Source organism: Rutidosis leptorrhynchoides, chromosome 3 (assembly GCF_046630445.1).
Source record: "Rutidosis leptorrhynchoides isolate AG116_Rl617_1_P2 chromosome 3, CSIRO_AGI_Rlap_v1, whole genome shotgun sequence".
In the NCBI taxonomy this organism is placed as follows: domain Eukaryota; kingdom Viridiplantae; phylum Streptophyta; class Magnoliopsida; order Asterales; family Asteraceae; genus Rutidosis; species Rutidosis leptorrhynchoides.
The window spans coordinates 649,976,186-650,000,848 of record NC_092335.1 but is presented as its reverse complement, the minus strand read 5'-3'; the positions used below and the strand labels follow the sequence as shown (position 1 = coordinate 650,000,848).

The 24,663-nt window shown below is 33.2% G+C and overlaps 2 protein-coding genes across 2 annotated transcripts; one reads left to right on the top strand and one right to left on the bottom strand.

Moving 5' to 3' along the window:
* The first annotated feature begins 8,365 nt into the window (after window positions 1-8,365).
* LOC139902464 (probable disease resistance protein At1g61300) lies at window positions 8,366-11,260 on the top strand. The gene has a single exon (XM_071885087.1). It carries the CDS (start codon window positions 8,366-8,368, stop codon window positions 11,258-11,260), a length of 2,895 nt encoding a protein of 964 aa, XP_071741188.1.
* A 1,954-nt stretch (window positions 11,261-13,214) lies between these two features.
* On the bottom strand, window positions 13,215-16,224 carry LOC139902463 (protein XRI1-like). The gene is made up of 9 exons (XM_071885086.1): window positions 16,211-16,224; window positions 15,936-15,982; window positions 15,692-15,811; window positions 15,455-15,603; window positions 14,698-14,761; window positions 14,355-14,460; window positions 14,224-14,264; window positions 13,660-13,743; window positions 13,215-13,545 (listed from the first exon to the last, which is right to left on the bottom strand). Exons 1-9 carry the CDS (start codon window positions 16,222-16,224, stop codon window positions 13,268-13,270), a joined length of 903 nt encoding a protein of 300 aa, XP_071741187.1. The 3' UTR covers window positions 13,215-13,267.
* Window positions 16,225-24,663: the final 8,439 nt, after the last annotated feature.

Here is a 24,663-nt window from a genome sequence, read left to right as displayed (position 1 = left end):
TACTTAGTTAATCTAAAATTCATATAAATGTACTGAAACTTTGTCTCATGGTATGTGTTTGTATCAGGGTGTACTCTGGTATAAACTGTACAAAATATTACGGAGTACTAGGTTTTGCTAGTGCACTTGTTTACCTTCACAGTCTGGCTATCCTACACGGTGACGTAAAACTTAGAAATATTATATTTTGAATGGAAGTCTGGCCCCCAAACCGTCAGGTTTTGGGTTAGCAATGGCAATCAATAAGGCTAGCTACATTCATATTGATACAGTTCTGGGGACCATGTAAGCATAATTGTTCATATAATCATATATGAACTCTCAGTTTCTTAATATATGCTCATCTTGTCATTTAGAGTTATATATGGTATAATAAAAGTAAGAGTTATGGATCATTAGCAATCATCTGCCTCCTACAAGTGTTTGTCGTTACAAAAATCCCTTTGATGTTGGAAATCTCTCAAGAGATTTGCGTTTTAGCGTTCATAATTGATATTCAACATAGTAGTAAAAGCTGCCAACTAGTCGGATTTGGGGACTAGTCGTTCAACTGATCAAAAGTCGGATTTAGTCGGTCAGTCTGATTTGGTCAAAATTCAGTCAAAATCTGTCATGGTCAACAGCCGACTAGTCCCGTCTAGAACGACTAGCCCTTACTGACAAGCGACCTTGATATTAATTATATTATAAGTTGTACGATTTTTTCTAAACAGTAGAATAAGACGCACAATAGGCACTATAGAGCTAGTCAATCATCCCTGTCTTAATTACCGTTTTGGAATTCTGATATATTGTATATTGTATTGTATTGTTTATTAATGAATGAATTAATGATTATTTCTGTAACCAGCATATCTGACATGGGATACACTAAACCTGGGTATCTAACAATGACGTCACATCTGTCAACCAAGGATGACATCTTTAGTTTTGGTGTGTCAGTTTTGGAAACTGTTTTACTGGTCACAACTCATTCTATCAACTTTTCAAAACCAAGCACCTTGAAGAATGTGTTAGTACAACAATGGATCATCAAATTCTGCCATACTTGTGCATATATAATCTGTATTTTCTATCAGATACATGCATTCCTACTTTAGATCAGACTGAACCCAACTATCTTCTTAATTTACATGATTTTAGCAGAAATATACGGAATGATAAATAGCAGGTTTTATTTGAAAGGTGGAAACAGAACGGTAGTAGCATAGTTACAAACACATTGAATGGTTTTGTAGGTTTGGAAGAATTGGTTGGAAGGAACAGCTTCAAATGTGACAAATACTGAATTAAGCACGGAGTTGGAATACTTTATTTTGATGATTCGAACCATTGACAACCAACATGGGGATTCACCATTAAAGATCCCTTTGTACCTAGCGATATAAATGGACCAAATGGTCGCGGGTCAAAATGAATCCCTAAAATTTTAATACCCATACCGGAAAACCAACAGTGGGAGATCGTGTGACGAGAGAGAATGACATGGTCCACCAAATGTTCCACCATTTAAAAAGACTTCGACCAAATCTTGTGGGACCTAAAATACAATGAAATAATAGATGGGAAATCGACTCTTAACCAGAGACACAATGAATTATATCGGAAAGGGTAATGCGTTACCTGTAAATTACTTGAAGGCTAATCAAGGGGGAAAAAAAACTCGCCTAACACACATAACGGGCCCATCCAACTTTGAGCTACCTAGGCTACATGGATCCCAATAAACACATATCCGATTTTGAGCGAGAGCATATACGTTAAAAGTCATAACGACTACTTGGATGGTGTTTTCATAATTTATTTAATATCGGTAACAATACTTCTTCAACTTTGAATTCTTATATGGCCACAAAGTGTATGCCATAATGGAGTACCATTGAACCCCTTATGCTATCCTATCCCTCTTTTGAGTGCTGATTAAGAGTCCGGAACACGGGTCAATACCACTGCTTTCTTCTTTTTCTTTGGATTATAATTAGTTTTTCTTGTTTTATTGTTCATATCAAGGTTGCAAAATTCGCTATTCGGGGAATAATCGGCAGGACTTTGGAAGGATTAATCGGCAATTCGGAGATTAATCGGACTGTACCTTATACATTTAGATACTAAATTTTAAAAATTATATGTGTAACTATAGAAAAAAAACCATAAATATAAAGATAACTTTTAACATAATTGTATAAAATAGTTCATTTTACTTCAAAATTATAAAATTCTAGTTTAAATTCATGTTAAAATGTTAACCATTTTTTACTTTGACTGACTTTGATTATCAAATTCAATTTTAATCCATCAATTGACGTTGACCATTTAATTAAACGAATTTTTGAAAATCGGAACGGATTGCTCCTAAAAATGATTAATCAGGGATTAATCGGCGAGTAATCGGGTTTTTTGCAACACTGGTTCATATAATACTTTTAAATTCTATTCTATTAAACCATCTCTTCTTCTCTTCTATACATTATAATAAAGTCATAATTGAGATATGTTTAAAAAATTCCACTAATCTCAACCATTAGATCAAGTAATTTACAATCATGTACACATTCTCTAAACCCTTGATTTAATTATAACTCAATACCTGTAATACTTTGTCTTCCAAAATTACCCCACACATTAACATACACGTGGGCTCTTAAAAGAAACTAAAAAGAACTGATGAAATACGAGTAAAAGGAGGAGTTAACCATGAGTGTGGTGGTTGAATGGTTAAGACTTTGGCCTTTCATAGTGGAGGTTAAGGGTTCAATTCCAGGCACCCACAGTTATCCACTCATGGCCACGGAGGTTCGCCTACAATGACTCCGGGCTGCTCGCGTAGCGAGTAGTCGCCCTGGGATTAGTCAAGTTGACCGTTTCGATACCCAGTTCGGATGGCCTTTTTTCGATTAATATTGCGAGAAAGGCCATGGATTTGGTTTTGCTTTCTTCCACAAACATCCCGACAGTTTGGTACAAGTTCATACCTCGAAAGGTTAACATTTTCTTATGGCGATTTCGTATTGACTCTTTACCTCTACGTTGGAATCTATCCGCGAAAGGTCTCGAATTAAACTCGATCGTCTGTCCCGTTTGCAATAATGGTATAGAGATGAGGTCTCATTTGTTCTTCGGCTGCAGCTTAGCTTCGGAGTTATGGCATAAAGTTCGAGTTTGGTTGGACTGTAATATGCCCTTTTTCTATTCGTGGGTCGAAGTAGTTAGTTGGATCGAGAGCTTGAGTTCGACTTCAAGTTCTAAACATAAGATCGTCGCGGTTACGGCTACTCTTTTATGGGTCATTTGGAGATTTAGAAACGGTATTGTTTTTAATGAGCATATTAGTAGAAATAGTCTTTTTGATGTTACTAGATTATTTTCTTTTCGTTGGCTTAAGAATAGAGGCCATGTTGTTTCTAATTGGAACACATGGTTGTCTTTTCCTTTGTAATTTTTCCTTTAGCATCTTGCTGAGGAACGTTGTTTGGTTATATATTATTTTGGCCGTTAAAAAAAAAAGGTTTAAAAAAAATAAAAATAAAAGCAGGAGCTTTTTTTGTTTCGATGTTTTCTTTCAATCTTTGTCATTTTTTCTTTTGGCTCAAAAGCCTCTTGCAATGTAATTTGTTTTTTAATATATTTTTTTTTTCGCAAAAAAAAAAAAAGAAAAAGAAAAAATAAAATTTGCAGAACACACCCATTAGACGATCGATTATTTCATAAGATCCGGCGAATTGATTTGCAAATTAGGATGAACTTAGGGATTTCAAGTTATCTACAACAAGCCATGATGAAATCTAAATAATTTTCTGATGAATGAATTCAAATCATCGGTCACGACGGTACGTAACTAACCATTACGACATCAAATTAGGGTTTTTGTTGTATTGAGTTTCTAATTGATTTGTACTGTTTGAAAATTTGCTTCATTTTTAGTCGAACATCATTCAAAGTATATCGTATTTCAGTTCCGATTTGGATTCCAATTGTTTTAAGTGTTTTTTTTCTATTTTTAAGTGTTCTTGTATATTCGTGTGTTTGTTACCTGGTGATTACAGTCCTATTGTGTATGATTACAACCTTCGTAATAGCGTTTTTCACTGTTCTATGATGCTAGAGATGATAGCGTGGCTTCTTGATAATGATGCTATGAGTTTCAATGTTGTATTGGAAATCTAGGCCATCTACTATGAATCGTTTCAATCAATAAATTCCGGCGATCGGTTGAAGATTATGCGATATAAATGAACCATAATGTATATGAAATCAGGTATGCTATCCATATTTCATGCAATGTTATCTAATTGATCATTAGCTTACTATCGAATTTTTGTTATCAAATATGCGATTAGTATATCTGGATTGAATCACGCTTACGATAATCCGGTTATTTGTATAAATTAATATTAATACGGCTAACTGGATTCGATAGTAAATAGTTCAAATATAACTGTGTGGATGTCTTGATGCCAAATGATGTGATAGTGATACTACTTGATAAAACATGGTTTCTTGAAAATATTGAGTTGTGCTCCTTTTTCAGTATATAAAATGAATTATGATAATGATGTTTAAATTGTATGGATAGTGTTTTTTGTCCTCATGGACTTCCTTTTATTTTTCTTTTCTGTTTGTATTTTTGTTGCTAAGTAAATGGAATAATCACTAAAATGAAAAAGGACGTAAAAGTTCATGAAGAAAATATAACAAGTTTGGGATCATTTATTGCATAGGTTTTGCAGTGGCTTTACCCGTTTTAATTGCCCTGAGTTGACCACCCTGGACCACAAGTACAATGATCAAGGTTAATTTCTTGTCTTTTTTGTCAGCTCATTTTAATTATTTGCAACACAACAATTTTGTTGTTGCTGTTATTGTTGTTGTAATCTTTGCAATACTGTCGAGGGTTTGCAACCGCTTGTGATATGTCTCTATTACGTTACAGGTCATGAAATATTGGCTTTCCCATGCAACGTTTGGAAGTCAAGAGCCTGGAACACACGAAGATTGGATTTTCCATGTAATGCAATTAACTTCCGTAAAAAACTAAAATTACACCTGATCACGTTATTAATTTACCAAGTAAAGCTTAGTAATCAACTATCATTAAGTCTCTAATTTGATTATTTAATTGTCTGGTCCATGATAATTTTTAAAATTCTAAATATTTTTTGAGCTCTTATTATAACCTTCTTTTTCCTCAATATATACATTTAATATATTAACATGCATTAGGATTGATATGCATACTAATGCATTACATTAAGGTATTAATATCTTGTGAAATTGAATACTGCAGATTCGCTTAGACTGGCTGCTTCACTGTATGATTTCTATGGCATGAATCAAGCAACAATGTTAATGTATTATATTTGATATAATGAAGCATCAATCGTTACAAATTTATACTTTTTCGGTTACTTTATTCTATTGTGATGTAATAGTTGTGTATGGGTCATTTTGAATAGTTAGGTAACCTAACTTGGTTCAATATGTAGCAGCATTATCAGGTACAAGCATGTATAGTCATTTTTAATGATGTCATAACTTCACATAATTTTGTAAGGATGTTATTGTTTTACTATATGTGTAAAAGGGTTGTAGCTGTATTTAGTTTTGTAGGTTTTGAATAATGGGAGAAGGTTTTGTTTCAGTCTAAGCAATTTAGCTAGAATGGGATCGGGTCGCATAATTTGAGTGCTTAGCTTGAAGCTGTCAGCCTACTTGCTTAGCTTGACGCTCGGCAGGTAACCATCAATCAAGGTAAGTCAGTTTTGTCATTTTTATGTATAAGGTGGCATTGAATCAATTTTTTGTGTTAGGAGTGAGCAAAAAACCACATTAACCGAACCGTAACCATATTAACCGAAAAAACCGCACCAAATTAATCAAACCAAATGGATAACCGCGGGTTTGGTTAACACTTTTGAGTTAACCGCACTTTGTGGGTCGGTTATGGAAATAATAGGTACCCACACCGAATTAACCACACCCGCACCATTTAGTATTTTATATATAATCATTTTTATGGAAGATGGTCAACATGTTAAAATATTATATATCTTGTAAATCGATGTGTAACATTATTTTGACTTTTAAGTTGAGAAAAGTTAAGCATAGATATTAATTATACCAAAGGGAAACACATCAATGAAAGACACTTTGATATATGATTCTCGGAAGGAGGGAGAATAAAGTTTGAAGGAAAGTTTAATCATTAAGAGCTTTACGTGAACTTATGTTTTGTCTAATTTATGGTCTTTTGCATCAGTTTAGAGTGTAAAAACGACATTGTCTACTTTTATTTTCGATTAGAAATATGAGACAATGACCTAGTGTCATATTAAAATGTTATTTATCTAGTATAGAAACAAATTTATTAAATTTATTTTTTCCCTAAATGGTTAACCAAATTAACCGTTTTATAATTAATCGATAACCAATTTAACCATATTAACCAAACCGCTTTTAACCGCACCCAATGGTTAAGAAAATTAGTTAACCGCAATAATGGTTATGGGTGTAGTTTTGACCTAAAACCGCCTCAACCCGCACCATGCTCACCCCTAGTTTGTGTTACAATCTTATTGTTGACACTTATTGCAAGTACATGGTATGCATTATATAAGAAATTAATGGGCAACTCAAACTCCTGAATCATGATGCTCACTTGATGTGTTGTATAACTATACACTACTAAACTTGTGACTTTCTTTGCGAAGCTATTGGTTACAACTTATATGTTTGTTACTCCCTCTAACCCATACCTATTGTCCACTATTTCATTTTGGGATAACTTAAAATTAATTGTCCATTTCCATAAATGGAAAAGAATAATTTGATAAACTGTTAGTGTATATATATATATATATATATATATATATATATATATAGTGGTAGAATCAAGAGGGAAGTAACCAATCGGGAGGAAACAAGAACTTTTTTTTTCGTTTTTTGAAAAAACTTTGTTCACGAACATTATAGATGAGATGAAAATATGAACATTTAGTAGAGACACTTTGTGATAAATGTTTTTATTTTAGCGGGAAAACGCTCGAAGAAGTAATATATAACAATTATCGCGTTTTTCGAGCGTATATTGAGGTTTTAGCTATTGGGGTTTAGATATTAGGGTTTATAAGGTTAAGATATTAGGGTTTAGAAATTTAGGGTTTAGGGTTTAGATTTAGGATTTAGATTTAGGATTTAGATTGAGTTTTTAACACGAACGGTTTAGAGTTTTAGGGTTTAGGGTTTAGAGTTTTTAACACCAAACCCTAAACCCTAAACTCTAAATCGGGCTAAATTTTACTTCACAAAACATGGAAAAAAAAAACGTTCATATTCTTCACGAACAATATTATCTTGAATGTTATTTTTGTCGATCGTTTTCTCGCCTAAATAATAACATTCATCACGAAGTGTCTCTTCTAAATGTTCATATTTTCTCTTCTAAATGTCTCTTCTAAAAATTAAAAATTATTTTTTCAAAAAAAAATTTTTAAATTTTTTTCAATCACATGTGATTTTCGCGACACATGTCGCGCTCTCATTGGTCCCTTAGATCTCAACTTAATTTATGGATTCAAATGAATATTCCTCTATTCTTTATTTGATACATTTCAATATTGTTTTATGACCTCACAAATTCGAAATTCTAGCATCACCACTGCTCTATATAATTCATTAATACGTTAAGAGATTAAAATCTTAGAGTAAGTTGTGGGAAAGTCGACTTAAAAATTAACTACAAAGGTCCTTTTGTGATATTATTATGGTTTACAACTGTGTTTTTTGATTTTTGCAATATTAATACATCATTACTCATGATATTGTTTTTGTTTACAAACAGCCTAACAAATACTGTATAAATTCATATTAATTGGACAAATTGAAATTTGATTTGACCCTTAAAAAAACTCGCAATTTTTTCGGGTCTTAAGCTACTTATCAAATGATAATGGTGAACAATTAATTATGGCATCCTTGTGTGAACCTTGAAATGACACGTAGCATAGAACCTATATCCTTAATAATATGCCAAATCAGATTTGATGAATTCAGCTACACTCATATTTTTTAATAGATAAGATAAGATAGATGGAGTAGAAGATTAGTCCCAATGACCAATCAGACATAATGTATGAACAAATTCATGCATATTTCTTTCGGATTTCTTCATTTTCCATTTAACTTTTTTAGTATTTCGCGATATATGTTCCCTTTTCATCTTCTCCATTTTCAAATTCATCTTCCTTAATTCCCCTAAAAAATACAACTCAAACACCGGCATTTTCACTTCCATCTACAACACGACCGCCCACCATTTTCTAAAATTTTAATTCCATTTCTAATTAAACACCGTCTAGTAGAAAAAGCTATGGAAATCGCAGCTAAGGTCGTCGAAAAAGTAATGGACTTGACGTTTGTTGTTCCCATGAGGGAGATTGGTTACATGTGGAATTGCAAACAACATGTTGACAAGTTCAAAAGTGAAGTTCAAAACCTCAAAGATATGAAAGGGAGAATTCAACAAAAAATAGAATTAGCTAAAAATAAAGGAGATAATCTCGTTCATGGTGTAGAAGACTGGATCAACGCTGCTACTGCAGAAATATTGAAAGCCGAAGAATTTATTACAGAAGAAGAAGGTAATGCAAAGAAGACATGCTTTGGAATTGGATTGTGTGGTAACTGGAGCACTCTTCATCATTACGGTAAGAAGGCAACAGAAGAGACTGTTCCTCTTACGGAGCTCCAAAAACGTGGCACAACTTATGACAATTGTGAGATTGCGATACATACTCCTGCACCTAGCCAACTAGACTGCTACCAAAACAAGCATCTTGATGGTATTAATACCCAAAATTCAGCTTTGGGGGATATCATTGCAGCTATTGAAGATGAAAGCATACAAATTATTGGAATCTATGGTGTAGGAGGTGTAGGAAAAACTACACTGGCCAAGGAAGTTAATTCAAGAGTAAAGAGTATGTTTGCTGATGTTGCATTTACAACTATCTCTAAAAACTTTGATGTTGAAAGGATTAAAAATGATACTGAAAATGCAAGAAAGCGAATTATGAAAGGTGAGAAGATTCTAATCATATTAGATGATGTGTGGGAGGAATTGAATTTAGATGAATTGTGCATTCCGTGGGGTATTCAACACATGAACTGCAAAATTTTATTGACATCTAGAAGCAAACATGTGTGTGAGAATATGAATGCTCAGAGTGTAATCTGTGTGAACTCTTTGCCACAAGAAGAGGCATGGATTCTTTTCAAACATGTTGTTGGTGACAAAGTGGAGACCGACACCGATCTGACTTCAGTTGCAAGGGAGGTTGCTAAAGAATGCGGTGGATTGCCACTGGTCATTAACGTGATTGGAAAAACTTTGAAAAACAAAGGTATGAGTTCTTGGAACGCAACTTTAACTCAGTTACAGAAAAATGCTTTGAAAAACAAAGATGTCGATGCAACAATAGAAACGGTATATGATCGTTTGAAGCTAAGCTATGATTATCTTAAAAATGAAGCGCGATGGTGCTTCTTACAGTGTAGTTTGTTTCCAGAAGACTCTAAAATCTTATTGGAAGACTTGGTAATTTATAGGGTAGGTTTGGAAAAGTCTAAGGAGGTTGAAAGCATAGAGGATGTGAGAAGCACTGTTCAAAATGCAGTGAATATCCTCAGGTCTTATGGTTTGTTGTTGGATGCAAATATGGAGAATGGTTATTCAGAATACTTCATCAGAATGCATGATGTTTGCCGTGATATGGCATTATTAATTGCAAATGAAGGTAGTACAAATCATTTTCTGGTGATGGCTGGGGAAGGTTTGACTGAGTGGTCGCCAAGAAACAACATCCAACAAAGTTACACGGGGATCTCGTTGATGCGCAATAGAATACGTAAGCTTCCTGAATATCATATTAGCTTCCCACATCTTGAAGCTGCCTATTTGCAGGGTAATGATTTGCGATCGATTTCTGATGAATTTATTGAAGGAATAAAAAACGCTAGAGTTTTAGATTTGGCCAATAATGACATCTCATCCCTCCCACAGTCATTAACCATGCTCTCACAACTTCGCATGCTCAATCTTAAGGGAAATAAATATATTTGTGAAATTAGTATAATAGGTGAGTTGAAAGGCCTTGAGATTCTAATTCTCAATGATACTGGAATCCAAGAAGTTCCTGAATGCATTGGTCAATTGGTTAACTTAAGGCGGCTTGAAGTTGCAGATTGTGTAAGGCTATCTTATATACCACCAGATGTCATTTCAAAGCTCGGGAGGCTGGAAGAGTTACGCATTCACTTCACGGTCCATTGCAAAGAAGTTCACGAGTGTCTTGCTGCAGTGAACTGTTTGTCGAAGCTCACATGTTTGAAATTAATGGTTCCAAGTCTTCGTGACATTCCTGAAGATTTTAGTTTTGATAAACTCAAAGTATTTTCAATTAATATCGGAAGGGATGATAGATCGTTTGATTTTGGCTACGTTTGGAATTTAAAACGTCATCTAGCTTTGAACATGGATTATCTTGTGCTTCCATTCTTTAAATGGATGAAAAAGCTAATTGAGATAAGTCGTCCTAGTATAAGTCTAAGTAAAATAGAAAACTTGAATAACGTCATACCGGACCTAGATCAAGAAGGTTTCATTAATATAGAACGTATTGGTTTGGTTAGCTGTAAGAATGTTACATGTGTAGTGGATAAATGTGATTGGGAAGGGAATGCAAATGAAAAGTTTTTAAGGGAAGTTAAACGCTTGAGTTTGGTTGAACTAGATAAGTTAGAGGTTCTATGGAAATGCCCAGATGAATTTATAAGTCTTACTAACTTAGTCAACCTTTACATTGCTGTTTGTGGTAAGTTAGTAAGACTATTTCCAATGAGTGTAGCACAAGGGCTTGTCTCGCTGAAGGAGGTCTACATTGGATCTTGTAGAAATCTAGAGGAGGTGATTTGGGGTGAAACTGAAACGGATGAAGTAATTGTCTTCCCTTGCCTTACCACTATTGGGTTACATAGATGTTATAAACTCAAAAGCTTCTACTCAGGGGGCAGTTGTAGCATCAAATATCCATCATTAGTGAAAGTAACATTATACAGTTGTCCTAAAATGGAGATGTGGGGACATGGAAGCCATGAAACACCCAAGCTCAAGTTTGTGAATAATGTACCACTTGATGGACATTATTCCATTAATGATGCCATTGTCAAAGTCAGTATGGCACAAAAGCTAGCTTATCAGAATTAACAAGACGAGAAGATAATTACAGTTTCCAGAATTAACAAAAAAGGTAAGTTGCAATTTAACTACTACTAGTAATTTTATATTTGGGTATCGGATATTACATAACAAAAATAATAGATAAGATATTTGATAATGTTTGAGTAAAGAAAGATACTGCTATGCTGATAACAGTTGACGGGCTAATTACGTATCTTCTCCCAAAACACCCTTTTCTTACTTAGACTATGGTGTCAAGGTTAGATTGTTAAGTTTACTATGTAAAGATTGTAATTAATGGGTTTTTTTGGTTGTATTATAGTTACAGGAGTGTGACCAATCGATGATGTCATGGTAACGATCCCATCAAATTTTCAAATGGAACTCTCTCTATGTGGACACTGATTTGGGAGTTGGCACACATTATGCGAATCTTTTTAAATACTCTTGGTGCATATCTTTGGTTTGCTAGTACTTATAATACAATGTTATATGTATTTTCTTGAGTTTGAACTTCATTTTACTTTGTTTTACATTATTATTTTCATAACGCATATCTGTTACTCCGTATTGTACTCTATTATGATATATTTGTGTCATTTGTCACTGTGTTTCACTTACATAATCCAAATTAGAAATAGTAAAGTATGTATACATAGATGATATCAAGCCTAATTCGTGTTATTGGATTTGTATGTATATGCAATAGTGTATGTATCAACTACTACGTGGTTCCTTTTCACTTGCATCATGGACCTGCACCATCAACCCCAGCTCACTATGACCAAAGTACTTCCAAACTCTAGGTGGTAATTATGACCCATTTGTAGATACAAACCAAGTACTTCGAAATTCTAGGTGGTAATTACGACCCATTTGCTTATAATTACGATCGACTTCCACTTCAATCAATAGTTCACATTTTATGCATGGAACAGTTACGGCTTAAAAACGCCTTATACTGTTTTGAGCTCGCTGACAACCCGAAATGGCCGGTGCACCACCAGTCGTGGCGGATCAACCGTGGACCACTTTAAAGAAACCAAGAGAAGACAACGTAAAGAATAAATAATTCCAATTCACCGAATCGTACGCTTTCTCAAAATCGACTTTAAAAACTAATAGTTTCTTTTTACCTTTTAACTTTTGACTTTTAAATTAACCTTTTTAACTTTTGACTTTTTACCTTTTAGCAAAGAAAAACACCCAAAATACTCAGTCCTACAATTTCCCATTCTTTAACTGCACCAATCCTTTTGACATATCATGGAGCCTAAAATATGAAAACTATTAGTTGGATTGATACATTTCAAAACATCACAATACCCTAACTGTAAGAGTCATTATATCCTCATAAAAAATTTCAAGTTCAAAACTCATTAGCAGGATTATCTTGTGTTGGTCAAAGAATTGATCAGAAATATCACAAAATAACTTAATTATAAGCCCACATACATCCGGGTAGAAATAATTTTCCTTCCCGGTTAGCATTAGCCAAGAAAACTTTATCCTTAATCGTTTACTTTATGAAGCATTTCAACAATCAGTTTCTTACTATATACTCTGACTTTATCCTTAAATGTTTTTATTCCTTTTATTATACTCTGACTTTAAAATCGAGAACATCTCTTGTGAAACACTTAAAACTGAATATAGCAAGTTTATTATGATCACCAAAAGAAAACACAATATTAAGGCGATTAGACCATAGGAAACGAACAAAGAAGCAACAATAATAACATACAAAATACAATAATAAAGAACACATCATTTTACTCCTAAATACAACAAGATGGTAGAAGGATCTCCAAGACAAAAAAAGATCCAAATAGATTCCAGTCAACTCAAGGTAATAAAACAGGAATCTCCCATGAAGATACTACTACTAATACTTTACAAAATAGGATAGCTCCATTTTCACCACAAAAAGTTTCTTTTTTTTCAACTTAATTAATATAAAAAGTTATCTCCATGAAAAAACAGAGCAACACTCAAAAAACGATTACCAAAAGAACCCGAACCACTTTTACTTAATCACCCTTTGGTTCTCATGATTGTAATGCTACCTTTTCCTCCTTCGGTATGAATCTTGGTTTTACCAACAACAGATTTACCAGAAAAAGCTGAAGTGGGATACGATTTTGCAATATCTTCATGATTTTTCTTTGATTTTGATGGTGGTGGAGTGAGAATCTTCTGGTTTATGTCGTTTAAAGTAACAGCTCCTTGCATACCACATGGTTTAACAAACGCGAATGGTAGGGCTACTGATGAAGCCAGTTTTGTTGGTGTCAGTATTGAAGACTTTTTCCCTAAACATTGCAAAAAGATATGATTAACCAACTATAACCCTGTTTTAGTTTACATAACTGGTAATTAGTTATCATTGACAAGGATAACATGAAAGCTTTAGAAATGAGACAAACCTTTAAAGGTGATATTTCGACGAGTAGGAGTAGGGAGCTCTTGAAAAGTACCAGATCCATTTTCGGGCAGGGAATTGATCGAATCTGAGTAATTGGTCAGAATAAGCAAATCATAATTGATTGAGCACTTTTACTTATATTTATATAAAACAGGTTAAATTAGTCAAGTAAAAGCCATAAAGTTTACTAAAATGAAAAAGCTCAAATGAGTAAAGCAGAAATAAAAGGTTAATGGATAAAGACCTTGATATCTTTATTACTAATATAGTTTATATTTTATCTATAGATTTCATTGTTATAATATAGATTTTCTGATCATATTTATTCATTAATTTCTGCTGTATAAATACAGAATAAAAATTGTTTGTGGGTCGACGCAAACCCGACTCATTTCACCAGTGGTACCCGTTTTGACACGTGGTAGAAGTTACCCGTTTTAACCCGTTACGCAAGATGCTTATTTGCAGTTGCCCCTAACTTAAAATTTCATGTGTAAATCTAGTTAGCCGTTTTGACCCGTACATAATTCTTTTTTTTCACAAAAAAAATAAATAAATTGTGTACCTGTAAGATCAATCGGAACAGCAGTCGATTTAACTTGATTCCTATTTCGAACATATTGAAATCAAGACATTATTTTTGGTAGCTAAATTGATAAATATTAAATACGCATGTAGTTAAACAAAGAAACATACATATCAGTAGTGCTTAATTGCATCTCTGTATCATCTAACAGACAGTCTGCTAGCCAGCCCACTGAAGACTGATCTACACCCTCATAGCCAGATTCAGACGTATCATCTGAGAACAAATGCAATATTTTCCCATTATTAATAAATAGAACAATCTTATCAAATATTGAGATACGGTCAACAACAGCAGTAAATCATATCAAGGAAAGTATACAAGAAACAATTACAAGGGTGTTTGGTCATGCATTACAAAAATGCTTATCTGATATAAGATCATCATCATTATAATGTGTTTCAAAACTTTTCGTTTTGATATGATTAGATTTGTTTTGAATTAGAGTTGTACCCGCGAATCCTGCGACCCATTCAGTCATATCAGATAAAGCTTCATTCAAGGATGCCTCCCTTTCCTAATAATAGAGCAAAGAAAATAGTTAAGCATCATCACACAGGTAACCATTTTACAACAAATGTGTCCCATATACCTGGCAAACGGGCCAGGTTGGGTCGGTTTGGGTAACAGGTCAAAACGGTTTTTGGTTAAAATGGGTCACGGGTAAAAATTCTAAATAGGTCCAAACCGGTCAGGTTGGGTCAATTTGGGTAACAGGTTGAAAAGGGTAATGGGTCAAATAGGTCAAACAGATCATATACTTTTACATTTTATTTTTTACATTTATAATATTGTTTTAGTTATTACTCCGTATTATTTATTTATTATCAGTATTTAAGTATTTATTGTATGTATAAGAGAATATCAGTATACATACATAATAATTGATATAACCATTAATGCTTTGACGGATGAATGTGTTATGTTCAACCCATTTGACCCATTCACAAGTCCCATTAGACCTGCCTCTATTTATTGAACTTTAGGATTTGATACCCATTTGACCCGTTCTTTTATATATTGTATAAGACACAATAGATTGAAGAAAAACTCATTGGAGCTTTTATTGAGTTTTGGTTTACATTGCGATGCCTAATTTTTTTCAAGGCCCAATTGACCTAAAAGCATGACCCATTTGATGCATAGTGTCCACCACAACAGAGAAAAGAAAAACAAAATAAAAACAAAACATTTCATTAAATTAACAAACCTTTGATTTTAGATACATAGAAGAGAAGTCCTCTTCACAAAGTGGCAACATATCAATATCCATAACTTCATTGTCAAAATCCAGCATTCGACGTCTTTTTGCTTGTGAATACGTTTCTCTACATGTCTCTGTTCCTTTGTTTATGTTTTCTGCATTTGTATACCTAGTATAATAAGTTTATACTAAATCATACCAAATATAAAACAAAATTGTGTTCTTTTATTTAGAAATATAGACCGTTTTCAGTAGTTTGATAAGCCATATCCTCCAAGGACTTTGCAGGGGTTGTTTCGTTAAATACGTAAGATAGATCGTCTTGATTCTCATTAACGTTGTTCCATAGAGAATTACACGTATCTGCATATAAAAATTGCAACAGATCAAAATTAGTAGTTTCAAATAATTACCAACAATCTGACTATTTTAAAAATTATACGGAGTATGTAATAAGTTAATTAAATTAATATATGCAGAGTTTTACCTGTTTGCACACTGTACTCTTCACATTGCCAATCCCACATTTCAGTGCTGAATTCACATGAAAGCAAAAAAAAAAAAAAGATAAGTAATAAACATTGCATTTGATTAATGGTATATATTTAGAACACACATTATATTTTTTCAATTCAACAAGTCACGAATACTTGATTTCAATATACTAAACGCACACACTCAAACACATAATCAAACACTACAAAAAAATCCCCTTTACCCGAAAACACGTGATCGAACACTACAGTAAAATCCCTAAGTTACCAAACAAGATCCATCATTTAAATGCCCTAAACACCAAAAAAGCAGTCAACATCTATCTGCATTATACTCAAATCAATCTATAAAATCTTAAAAATAAATGAATCTGTAAATGCTAGTGTAAAAGCCCTAAGCTAACAAAAATAGAAAACAATAATGAAATAAAGCAGAATCAAAGCCCTAAATTCCACATTCAAAGCCCTAAAAACTGTCATAATCCATCTGCATTTTCCGCAAAACTCAAAATAAATCATAAAAACTCACCAACAACTATAATACTAACAAAAGTAAATCATGAAATCGAGCAACATTTTAGTCACAAAACTTATCATAACCTAACTACATTTTTCACATATTAACAACAAATGACAAAATCATATAAACTCAAATACTAAAAGTCGAATGCTACAAAAAATAATAGCATTAGCACCTACTTTGTAACACAGTTGTAGTTCATTTCAGCAAATACTCAAATCAGCAACCAAGTGACAGTAAATCAAATCAGATACACACATACATATGTATTATGTGTATATCAGTACTACACTCTTGTACAGTCATATAGCTCTTTGCAAATATAAACTAATAATACTAATAGAAATGGATAATTATAAATAAATATGATTTTATATAAAATACTGTTGAAAGGGAAGAAGATGAGAAGAGGGAATAAAAGCTTTTATGTTTTATTATTTTCTTTTTATAATTTAATTATTATGGGGGAAACCGCCGGCACTATCCTCTTTTTCTGACTCTGTTTTATCTATATCTATATCTGTATATAACCACCGCTAGACCTTTTTGTACCCCGAATACTGACTAATCAAATCACATGCCCAATTAAAAATAATAATTAAAACCAGCTTGGTCCTAACTCCTAATTAAACCTTCTACCTTTTACCTTCTACCTTTTACCTTTTAAGCTTTTACCTTAATAATCCTAACTAGTTATCGAACCCTCGCTTCGCGCCGGGTGTTCGGTTTTCAATGTATTTTATTTCGTTTAGTAAAATTATATTTTGTGGCTAACGATGATGTCGTTGAAGCGCAACTCGATTCGAACTAAAAGGTATAACCCGTGAAAAATTTAAATGTTATTTTAAATTAACAATATATGTGCATCTCCGCGTTTCGCTATGGAATTGTCGACTTTTAAATATTTAACGCAAAATCAACGTGTATGAAAAGTACCCCAAATATTTAGCGTTTTTTAAAAAGCGTCCGTTTTGCATATAGCTAATGAAATTGTGTTCCTAAAATTATTTCGAGTTTAACGATGGTGTCGGAAAAATTTAGCTCGTTGCAAGCGAGAAGATATGACCCGTTGAATATTTGGGTGGAGTTTATTTAAAAATTTTTATGAAAATGGTTATTTGACACTTTTTTTTTTTTTTTGATGACGAGGAACCCCTCTAGCGACGAGTCATAATGGCTCCCCTCTAGTTGGTAAAACCCCGGGTAAACGGCAAGTCAGACCTCCACCGCTACCAGGTAAAGCATCCTCTAGTCAATCAGTCACTAAATGGAGCTCGCCCCAAGGTTTTTGTCCTTGAAGGGAATCGAACCCGTGACCTCTTGCTTCATAGGAAGTCCTTGTGGCCACCCAGGCTATGCCTGGATGGTTGTTATTTGACACTTTACCCCCTATTTGGGGGGTCGATTTGAATTTTTCAAATAAGTGTGGAGGGCTTTTTTGGTAAAATGAAATTTAGTTAAAATTAAAGAAAAAAAAAGAAAAAAGATGAAAAGTCGAAAATGCCCCTGATTACTATTCATAACTTTTGTTTATTAGTTAATATGTAAATTGTTCTTTTTTTCTAGAAAAATCTTATAATAACACTAAAACGTATTCAAAAAATAACAAATATCGTACATAATACAAAACGAGCTCTAGACAAACTAAATAAGCGTTATTTAATTGAAATCATCATAATTTTAATCTATTAAATACATTTATACATTTATTTAATTGCCCCTTACACTTAGTTAAATATCAATGTCAAAAACATATGGTCTCATTTCAATTCGTCAATCTTCATGAAACCTCAATCAATTAAAGTCATCAACTCACGTAGACTCATTTCAAAAGATTAAAACTATATTGAGTAAAATCATTAAGACTTGGTATTGAATTAAAATCACTTAAAATTTTTAATCGCAACAATCACTTGAAATGACTAACACTTCTATGTTGACTAAAAACCCTTTTTAAAAATCAACAAATTCAAAAATACAATCACTTGAAATCTTTTCCTTAATTGTCTAGATTATCAAATGGTGTTGAAGCACAAATTGCGTCACAAATCAAATTACTCAGATAGTTTAACAATCTATGTAATCAAAATAAAGCTTAAAACAAACATGACGATGGATCTTAAACCAAACACAATAATCAACACTCATTCAAACATCAAATTCATTAAATTATGGAAAATTCAAGCATTGAATTTCATAATCAAGTGAACACAAAGGAATCTAAGCTAACATAATTAAAGAAACAAGAACAAAATCAAAAGTATTAATCATTACAACTAGATGAAATAAGAATAAGTGCTATAAAGGAAGGAAATTACAAAAGTGGAGAATGGATGATGGAGATCTAGCATCTAGCTTCACTAATCTTCAACTTGTATTATAAATTGGGCTTTAATCTTCATAGAATCATAAAAGGGACCTTTTAGGGCTCCATTTTGGACCCCAATCGCAGCTCCCTTCGTCTCCCTCGTGCCAACTCTAACTTTTGCTTTTATAGTTGGCTGAAAATTTAGGGCTGAAACAACAATGGTGCGCCTCATTTACATTCTGGTGCGCTGCATTTAATGTGTTTTCGGAAAAGGTGCGTCGCATTTATCAATCAGATGCGCCGCATAGGGATGCGTCGCATGAATCACGCATACATATATATGCGCATGATTAAAACAGAAAATAGTGTATTTCCTGTTTGAATCAAGCCACCATTACTAAACTCGTCATCATGTTTATTCACTTCTGACTTTTCTCATCCCATATTTTAGGAGCTTAAACTTAAGACTACTCTCTCAAAAAATGATCAAAACAGTGGAAAGACATGTCATCGTCACGTAGCATTTTCTTAAAACAAAAGTTGAACGATACTATCAAATGACCAAGATAAATGAACTTTCAGACTCCACACTTAACAACAATGCATTTATCAGTTACTATAAGCACAAAACATAAAGAAAAAATTACGCCATTGGTACCTGTGGTTTGTTAATTTTTTCCTCACAACACCTAAACTTTAAATTTTACGTCGTTGGTAGTTGTGGTTTCATTAAATTACCTACTTAGTACCCCAGCTAACGTCCGTTTATTTTTAAAGGTTAACCCCTCACATGTGACACGCATGTGAGGGTAATTTCGTCCTTTTTTAATTTTCTTCTTATAAGAACACTTTAATAGCCCCAAATTGATAGCTCCAAATCAATGAGTGTGAAAACCCTAATTCCTCATTCGTCTAAGAAGAAGCATAAGGAGCAAAAATGAAATCACAATTCAAAAACACAAACACAAATTCATTCTATTAATACTTATGATTTAGTAAACAAATTATTGATTATTCAGTGTCTTCACGTTTCATGTTGATCATCATCTAAATTTCGAAATCAAAAATTGATGAATCGCAACTCCAATTGATTACATAAATTCGTTCTACATCATATTCCTAAGCTTCGTTTATCATTAGTTTCGATTAACATCAACAGTTTGCAGATTTTCGATCCGTGTTCTTCATTAACCGAAAACATTAAAAATCGAGGACTTCGGATCGTTCTGGAATGGTTTTGAGAAATGTAAAAATGTAGAAGTGTTCACAATCTCATCGTGAAACTCTCTGCAAAATATCAGATCCAGACATGAAGAATCGAGCTCGAATTTTTCAGTCAAAGTTCGCTAGAAAAGTCAACTGATTCTTCTTCATTAAAATTTGAAGTTGATATGATGTTTCTAGTTATTCTGATGATCAACGAGTATCAGGTATATGATTTACAACATTTTTTGTGAAGGAAACAAGAACTAAAAACAAGCAGATCGAAAAATTCGTTTCAAGTTCATGAAGATGAACTTCATTATTGTTCTTCATCAATTGCATGGCTTCTGTTTTCAACAGGTTGGTCATATTATGTTTTCAGCATCATGTTCTTAGTTAGTCTTCACATCATATATAAACTTTTACATCATATTATGTGTTTAATGACTATTATCAATGTCTTGTATAAGTGATGATTGTGTATCTATATAAAAAGGATGTACAAAGCTTTTGTATCGGTAGCCTGTGTACATCACGCTTCTTTATTTTCGTTAGTTATCTAAATAATATATAATCACTTATTTAAATTAATATCATAAGATTACTCGTATTAATTGTATGTCAATTATTTGAAGCTATATTTTTTCTTATATGATGTTTTTATAATTTACTTTTCTCAGCTTGTAGTTTGCTAAATATGTGATATGTATATGTATATGTTGCTGTTTGAATAAATTTTAACTGCATTATTAACCCATCCACTAATGTCTTTCTTGCTTTCTTTAGTTATTTTATATGTTACTTCGTATTATTTAATTTTATATATGATAAAAGAGTCATTTCAAAATCATTTTTAAATGTAAATACTTTATGTTAACATTATCGCGTCTTCATGTTAAATTTCACATAAATAGCCGTAACTAACCATTTCGCGTGTGCTGGATTTTTCAGGTGTTTTATATGAAGAAAATTAAAATAAAAAGACAAAATTACCCTCACATGCGTGACAAATGTGAGGGATTAACCCTTGAAAATAAACGGCCGTTAGCTGAGGTACTAACTAAGTAATTTAATGAAATCACAGGTACCAACGACGCAAAATTTAAAGTTTAGGTGTTGTGATGAAAAAGTGAACAAACCACAAGTACTAACGGCGTGTTATAATTCAGTAGGCTTATAACTACCTTTAGTGGTTTGATTCTTGATGTTATAATTCAGTAGGCTTATAACTACCTTTAGTGGTTTGATTCTTGATGTTATAATTCAGTAGGCTTATAACTACCTTTAGTGATTTGATTCTTGATTTAGAATACTAATAATGAAGTGTAAGAACAAAGATGATAATGGAGAGAAAGAAAGAAACACTTTGTAAGTGTGAGAAATGGTGCAAGTTTAATGCTTGCATTCATGAGTATTTATAGCCTAAAATCTCAATATAAAAATACATACTTTGTGTACCAAAATTGACTATATGTATACACCAAAATTGACTATCCATATCTATATTATTATTATTATTATAACACTCCCCCTTGGATAGCAATTTTATTTTGTTGAAGATCAACTATAAATTACTGCCTCGTTAAAAACCTTGCTAAAGAAAACCCAGTGGGAAAAAACTTTAGCTAAGGGAAAAAGAGTGCAGCATGGAGTTGACTCCCCCTCAAGTAGACATCGCTTCAGCTGTTACATCTTTTGAACATGTCTCATGCCAATGTTATGAACGTGTGTTCTGAAAATAGCAGTTGGAAGTGCTTTCGTGAAAAGATCAGCAGAGTTTTTGCTAGATTGCACATATCTCATTTCAATCTGGTTGTCCTTAATGAGATTTTGAGTGTATGAGAAGAATCTAGGTGGTATGTGTTTTGTTCGGTCACTTTTGATATACCCTTCTTTCATCTGTGCTATGCAAGCTGCATTATCTTCATAGATAGTTGTTGGACTTTTATCGCGTTCTAGTCCACAAGAATCAGTAATGAGTTGTGTCATTGATCTCAACCAAAAACATTCTCGAGTAGCTTCATGTAATGCAATCACTTCGGCATGATTTGACGATGTAGCAACAAGTGTTTGTTTTTGAGAACGCCATGATATTGCAGTACCTCCATTTAGGAATACATATCCAGTTTGAGATTTAGCTTTATGTGGATCAGATAAATAACCTGCATCTGCATAACCAACCAAATCTTGTTTTGATTCGTTAGAATAAAATAATCCTAAATCAGTAGTTCCTCGAAGGTATCGAAATATGTGTTTGATCCCATTCCAGTGTCTTTTGGTAGGAGCAGAGCTGAACCTTGCCAACAAATTAACTGCAAAAGAAATGTCAGGTCTTGTACAATTTGTAAGATACATAAGAGCTCCAATTGCACTAAGATATGGTACTTCTGGTCCAAGAATGTCTTCTTGATCTTCACATGGACGAAATGGATCAGCTTCAACATTGAGTGATCTAACAACCATAGGAGTACTTAATGGTTTTGCCTTGTCCATATTGAAACGTTTCAAAATCTTTTCAGTATATGTTGTTTGATGTACAAGTAAACCATTAGGCATATGCTCAATTTGTAAACCAAGGCAATACTTGGTTTTTCCGAGATCTTTCATTTCAAATTCTTTCTTTAGAAGTTGAATGGCTTCATGGATCTCTTTATTTGTACCTATGATGTTAAGATCATCAACATAAACAGCTATGATCACATATCCGGATGTTGTTTTCTTAATGAAAACACAAGGGCAAGTAAGATTATTTGTATACCCTTTGCTTATCAAGTAATAACTTAATCGGTTATACCACATACGTCCCGATTGTTTTAACCCATATAAAGATCTTTGTAATTTAATCGAATACATTTCTTTGGGTTTTGCATTTGATGCTTCTGGTACCTTAAATCCTTCAGGTATCTTCATATATATATCACTATCAAGTGATCCATATAGATAAGCAGTCACAACATCCATGAGATGCATTTCTAAATTTTTAGAAACTGCCAGACTGATTAAGTACCTAAAAGTAATTGCATCCATAACAGGAGAATAAGTTTCTTCATAATCAATTCCCGGTCTTTGAGAAAAACCTTGAGCTACAAGTCTAGCTTTATACCTTGTAACTTCATTTTTCTCATTTCTTTTTCGGACAAAAATCCATCTGTATCCTACAGGTTTCACATCTTTAGGAGTGAGAATGATGGATCCGAAAACTTTTCTTTTATTGAGTGATTCTAATTCAGCTCGTATTGCTTCTTTCCATTGAGCCCAATCATGTCTATTTTGACATTCAACCATAGATGTTGGTTCTGGATCATCATCATTATTCATGATGTCATATGCAACATTAAATGAAAATTTCTCATCAAGATTTTTCATTTCATTTCGGTTCCATAATATTTTTGAATATGCATAATTGATTGCAATTTCTGTATTGACATCATCAATCTCCTCTGCAGTAGGAGTACTGATTTGTGGTTCTTCTTGAACACTTTCTTTTACTTCATTATCAGCTGATTTTCTTTTTCGAGGATTTTTATCCTTTGAACCGATTGGTCTTCCACGTTTCTGACGTGGCAAAGATTCATGAGTGACGTTATTGCCAGCTTTTGGAATTTCAATTCGAGCTGGAGTATTTACTGCTGGTATATATGATTTTGTCACCGTTTTTGTATCTGTAAATGCATCAGGCAATTGATTTGCAAGTTCTTGTATATGCATTATCTTTTGAACTTCTGTCTCGCATTCTTTTGTGCGAGGATCAAGATACTTTAATTGAGGTTCACACCATGAAACATCATTTTCTTTATTTTTCATTTCTCCCCCTAATCTAGGGAACAATGTTTCATTAAAATGACAATCAGCAAAACGTGCTGTAAAAACGTCACCTGTCATAGGTTCAATATACCTTAATATTGAAGATGTTTCATATCCAACATATATTCCCAACCTCCTTTGAGGACCCATTTTTGTACGTTGTGGTGTCGCAATTGGAACATACACTGCACAACCAAATGTTCTAAGATGGGAAATATTTGGCTCTTGACCAAAAGCAAGTTGTAGGGGGGAATATTTATGACTTGCACTTGGTCTGATGCGAATCAATGCAGCAGCATGTAAAATTGCATGACCCCATATAGATACAGGGAGTTTTGTTCTCATTATCAATGGTCTAGCGATTAACTGTAAACGTTTAATCAATGACTCGGCTAAACCATTTTGTGTATGCACATGAGCAACAGAATGTTCAACAACAATTCCTATAGACATGCAATAGTCATTAAATGCTTGAGATGTAAATTCACCAGCATTATCAAGTCTCACCCTTTTAATGGTGTAATCAGGAAAATGAGCTCTCAATTTAATAATTTGGGCAAGAAATTTTGCAAATGCCACATTACGGCTTGATAACAGACAAACATGAGACCATCTGCTAGATGCGTCTATTAGAACCATGAAATATCTAAATGGTCCACATGGTGGATGAATTGGTCCACATATATCACCTTGAATTCTTTCAAGAAACATTGGTGATTCTTTCTCAACCTTAAGTGGTGAGGGTCTAGTTATCAATTTTCCAAGAGAGCAAGATGTACATGGAACCATTGTATCATGATGGATTTTTCTATCCTTTAGTGGATGTCCATGAGTACATTCAATAATCCTTTTCATCATTGTTGATCCTGGATGGCCTAATCTGTTA